The 6,013-nt window shown below is 33.6% G+C and overlaps 1 protein-coding gene across 1 annotated transcript in view; it reads right to left on the minus strand.

Annotated features, from left to right (window-relative positions):
• The window catches only part of TRHDE (thyrotropin-releasing hormone degrading enzyme), a 324,987-nt gene that overhangs the window by 86,626 nt on the left and 232,348 nt on the right, over positions 1-6,013 (minus strand). The window contains exon 7 of the mRNA XM_004675882.2: positions 1,713-1,778. Coding sequence (XP_004675939.1) covers positions 1,713-1,778 — 66 coding nt within the window. The remainder of the gene's footprint in view (positions 1-1,712; positions 1,779-6,013) is intronic.

Here is a 6,013-nt window from a genome sequence, read left to right on the forward strand (position 1 = left end):
GAGATGTCACAAGGCAAATGAAATGCAATGTTGACAAACATAGTCCCTCAGTTGAAAATTAACCAAATCAAGAACCAGTGCCTAAAGGCACAGATGAGTATAAGCTTCAAATGAAGGATTAATATAATGGGAGTCAGAAGGTATATTCTGTTTCAGATAAAACCAAAGATACCAGGTCAATGGAAAAGGCTGATTCAAAAATTGATGTACTTTCCATGGTATGTATAATATAGCAAGATAAAGAAAAGCACTGCAAAAGAATAATCCTTTCCAAATAATTTAACTATAGTTACACAACCTACCAAGTAAATTCATAAACACTGATGAGGAAAAACAATAAAAATTGTATACACAAAATGATTTCACATCAACTTGCTACCGGGAAATCGTATTCAATTTGTGTTGCTCTATGAAAGCTTAGATATTTTCCAGAACTATTACTCCACAACTTCAAAGGGGAAAAACAAAAGAGGGGGATAAGGAAGGACATTTCTTTCCTAGGGAGAGTTGATATGCATAGACAGCACTCTGAGAAAAAAGATTTTTCCAACTATGTGATCAGAATAGTGACTTTACTAGCTAGAAAGTTGGTTCAGTTATTCTGAAAGTACTCCAATGGAAGAGACCATTAAAGTAAACATCCATCCCTGTTGGAACAAATCTCTAAAAACATTTTCTAAAGGAAATCATTCTTCAAGAAATTTATATACTTTTTTTGTTATGTTAAGTATATATAACTTTGTGATAACATTTAACTCTTGCTTTGTGTCTTATCTTTCCGTTTACTTTGGGAAAAGATAGAATTATACTAACAAAATATGACCTGATCCCATATGTAGTTTATTTAAATTTCAAAATGAAAAGCTTACTAAGAACAGATAAGATTGATTGTTCTCTCTGTCTTAGCATAATTGTATTTCAGGTGAACATCAATTTACTTTAAAGGACACTTCTAAGTAGCAGAATGCATCATAAATAATTCATCAATCACAGCTGCTAGGAATATGATATATACCAACAGATTCAATGGAATAAAAGTTCAGTTTTTCTATATTTGTGTTTACTTTGAAAAGTTTAAGAATCCTGCTTTTCTATGAGCCAACTCCTAGATTTTTGCATTCCATACTCTAAATAGAGTAAAATAAAACTTTTATTTCCTTTAAAAAAAAAACATTGCATTTTTGAAGTAAAAACATTGAAATGTGTTTGGAACAAAATAATTTGTCTATCAAAAGCAAAGAAAAAACATAAAAGGAACCTATCTCAAAAATAGCATTAAGATTCTCTCAAGTTCATAATCTAATAAAGCTAAGAGAACTTGTGTTCACTTTATATAAACTTTTAATTGAAGAAGAGGAAAGTAGGCATTCAGAAAATACAGATATTTAGGATATGACGTATTTGAAAATTTTTTCACTTTATAAGTACATGTTAAAGAGATCTAAATTATACAATAATTTGAGTTGCCTTGGTAGATACAGTGAATAGCCTAAGTGTAAATTTCATTTGTCATGTAGGACACGGCTTACCTTGCATGCACATCTTATAGTGTTCCATCAACTTAAGAAATTCTATATTGAAAATTTCCCATGCTATGGAAAATATTTTATATATATGTGTGTGTGTATGTGTATATATGTGTATATGTATATGTGTGTATATATATATTCACAAGGAAAAAATGTAATGGAATACAGAAAGCATTTACTTACTTGCAAACCTCTCTGAAATACTGAATGGCCCATAAAATTAGCCAGCATTCTAATTAAAGCAGCACCCTGTAGGAAGGAATATTTAAAAAGAAAATAATTTCAACCAAGTAACACAATTCTAAGATTATCCTGTAATAATCAAAATAGTCTGCTTTATTCATGCTACATTATTCTTAAATATATATACATATATATATATATATAGTTAAGAAAACAGAGAATCATGAATACAATACCCACTTACAGTAACAATTGTGTAATGGAAAATTCTGTGAACAGAAAATCAGTAACAAAATAAAAATTCTCCTGGGCAGAGTTTCCCAGGACAATAAATGAGTAGTAATTCAGGAATAATAAAAATTTTACTGAATATATGTGACAAATTAATAAAACATGGCTCTTCATAAGAGCACACAATTTAATAAGGAAGAGATACCCATGTTAATAAATAATCATATTAAAAAACAGCTTTGAATATATAATTATTTACTTCTAGCTCAACCAAGGCTTGTTAAGCTATGGACCATAGCTATATCAAATAATCATACCACTTGGGTTCAAATCCTGGCTCTACCAATCACTTGCCATGTTTACTCAAGAAAGTTATTTAACTTCTTTGTTTCACACTTTATTTGCAGAGTGTAGGCTTTAATTATTCTGAAAATTAGTTGAATTAATAGATGGAAGATATTTCAAACTAGGTCTGAAAACCATTAATCAGAATATTAGTGTTAGCTATCAGTATTACACTTTACTTTCCTATTGCCTTCAGATGCTAGATGTAACCATACATATCCATGTACATGTAAACCATATGATCAATATATAAATATTTAGAGTAACAGAAAAATATACTAATTTAAGAATCAATCCTAGTTTGAAACAATTTTTATACTCTAGAACAACATCAGTGTATCACCAATATGACACATGCCAAGTAACAATGGTGAGCTCGGTGATCACAAATCTGTATGTAAAATATAAATAAGTTTTCAAAGAACATACTCCAATCTGTACCGAATTATTCTAAGATAAGGTGAATTGTAGCTGCAAAAGTTTAACTATAAATGATAGACTTGATTTCAGAGAGAGGTGTATTCCTTTATGTCCACATATCACATTTCATACTCATAAATTCACACTCTGCAGTAACTCGTTTCGTACCAGGTATCTGTTTATTTTAATAAGGGAATTGTAGGGAACACATAGAATGTTCCACTTGAAAGGGGATGGTGGCAGTCAGACCAAACGTAGAACAGTTCATTTCCATTGGTTTTTACTATAATTACTTCCTATAATTCTGGTATTTGAATGACTATAATAGCCTTTCTGAATCATTACTTAATCTTCACCAGTACTGCTAACCAAATATTTTATTCCCACCTCTAAATGATGAGGTGAACAAGCCATAGGGTTTTATGCCTATTCTGATATATTTTCCTCCCACACTTTTTACTCTTTACTCTTTTCTGCTTCTTCCCCATTCCCTTCTGCACACTTGTGTAAGTCCATAAAATATAAGCATTTATGATTCAATCTGGGAAATAGGTTAGAATTCCATTTAGAACTTATCAGCTTACTCCTTGAATTACCTTGACAAGCTTTCCTCCTATACATTTCCCAATCTAATCTACCTACTCTGAGGGTGGAAACTGTCAGTTCTGCAGTAAAAAACTAACCCTTGCTACCTGGAGAGTAAGACTTAGAATCTCAAGCAGTCTACTTCAGCTTTCTTGCAGAACAGAAGAACCATCTTCAGATGATTTAAAAGTATCCCTTCAGGTAATGATGACTTGGTCTCTTGTCAGGCTATAAAAACTGTCATTTTAGCATGGTCTAATGGCAAATAGTCCTATATAATAATAAAGGATGTACCCGTTTTCCTGTCTGGATTGAACTGTAGCAGAGTGCCAATCAGTATTTAAGGGCTATATAATATCACTGAACCTACTGTAATACTAATTATTATTATTATTTAATTTTATTAACTTTTTAAAACTGTCTGTATTAGCCACTTGACTTTTTAAAAATTTTTCCAGAGTAGCACACATTCTTTATATCATAAAGATATGATATAAAGAAATTTGGCTTTTCAAAGCCAAATTTAAAATTCTTATTTCATAGAAATTCATAAATGTGTTCTCCAACTCCTGTTGGTAAGCTAGCATACAGTAAATACCTACTATGAGTGGGTTATAACAAAGATCACATCTCTCAACACAGGTATTACTCACTATAATACTGATTCTACTAAATTGGTTAAACAGTTTTTGTAACCATGTCTTTTAAATAACCACTTTTAAAAATAATGTCTTTAACAGCTTTTAAGCAAATATCATTTATAATACTGTAAATTATATTCATTTGTTACACAAAATTCCAGCTCCAGTGAAAATAAACTGGATGCTTTAGCTCTTTAGAGTTTAATAAATGTAAATACATTATTTCTACAATTTAAAAAAAAATAAAACTTGTTCAGGAAAAAACTTGTTCAGCCAACTTGATGTTTCTCAAGGAAAACATACTTTATCTGTTGAACCACAAGGTTTAGATGAAGGAAACACTTGGATGTTACTTTGCTCAGTGAACTAACTAAAGTACTAAGATTTCAACCCACTTGGTGAGAAATTTCACAGAGCCAAAGAGTTCCTAAGTTTGTTTTGAAGCCAACTCGCTGTGTCTCAAGTATAGTATATATCTTATACTAACATTCAGGGAGATTCTAGGATGGATTCTAGATGGAAACAACTGATTTTTCTTTCATAAAAATGTTACCAATGGGCCCTCCGTGGTGGCGCAGCGGGTTAAAGCACTGCACTGAGAAGCTAAAGCCACTTCCGCATGAGATCGATCCCTGCCTGCCCCGGAGGTGACCACATGGCATGGCAGACCTCTCCTGACCCGCCCGCTGCTTCCCTCAGCAGTGTACTTCGTCCATCTGCCTGTTCTGTTCCCCACTCTGTCTCTGGTGAAGCCTCTCACCGCCCGTGAGCCTCTGGCCTGTACCCCAGTTCTGTATATACAAATAAATAAATCAAAAAAAAAAAAAAAAAAGTTACCAATATAGTAATCACCATTGCAAAGTTAGACTCCTAGGGATTGCTTTGGTTTGGTTTTATCTGTTTCTGTGTTTTGTTACCATATATTCCATATATGAATATTAGTGGACTATGGTGAAGAATTATGGGTACATTGGTGGTGTGTTGTGGTAAACTACACCTGAAGAATTACAATCCTCTACAACTGAATCATATAAGGTATTGTATACCAACATTACTTCAATAAAAAAATACAATTAAAAAATTGGGGCTACTTCCATAAAATACTTGGAAGCAAAGATGGGTCAAACACTACATGACATACACTTCAGCGACATCTTTAAAGATAAAGCACTCAATGCAACAATAGTGAAGGCAAGGATAAATAGATGGGACTACATCAAGTTAAAGAGCTTCTGTACAGCAAAAGAGACATTATAAAAGACAAACATGCCACTGATTTGGGAAAAAATTTTCTCACACAAAACATGTCATAAAGGATTGGTCACAAAGATAGACAAAGAAACTCAACAAAAATAAAGTAAACAACCCCATCAAAAAATGGGCAGAGGAGCTAAAATGACACTTCTCCAAAGATGAAATGCAAGTGGCCAACAAGCATAAAAAAACATGTTCAACATCACTTGTAATCAGGGAGATGCAAATTAAAACCACAATGAGATACAACCACACCCTAGTGAAAATGGCACATCTTAAACAACTAGCAACAACAAATGTTGGCGAGGATGTGGATCCTGCACTGCGGGTGGGAATGCAAAAGAGAACAAACACTATGGAAAACTGTTTGGAGGGTCCTTAAACTGCTTAACATGGAGCTTCCCTACGACCCAGCAATCCCACTCCTAGGTATCTACGCAAAAGACACAAAAACACTGATTGAAAAAGATACCTGCACCCCCATGTTTACTGCTGCCTTATATACCATTGGAAAGACATGGAAACAGCCAAAATATCCAAAAGTAGATGACTGGATTAAAAAGATGTGGTACATATACACAATGAAATATTACTCAGCAACCAAAATAAACTATTATTTAAAAAATTGGGGTTTCTTAAAGTGTTAGGAAGGATTTGGGAGAGGTGAATTAAAAGTCAGGACATAGGCCCTCTCTGGTGGCGCAGCGGGTTAAAGCACTGCACTGACAAGCTAAAGCCACTTCCGCATGAGTTCGATTCCCGCCTGCCCCAGAGGTGACCACATGGCACGGCAGACCTCTCCTGACCAGCCCGCTGCTCCCCTCA

This window comes from Condylura cristata, unplaced genomic scaffold (assembly GCF_000260355.1).
Source record: "Condylura cristata isolate star-nosed mole 26May11 unplaced genomic scaffold, ConCri1.0 scaffold00004, whole genome shotgun sequence".
In the NCBI taxonomy this organism is placed as follows: Eukaryota; Metazoa; Chordata; class Mammalia; order Eulipotyphla; family Talpidae; genus Condylura; species Condylura cristata.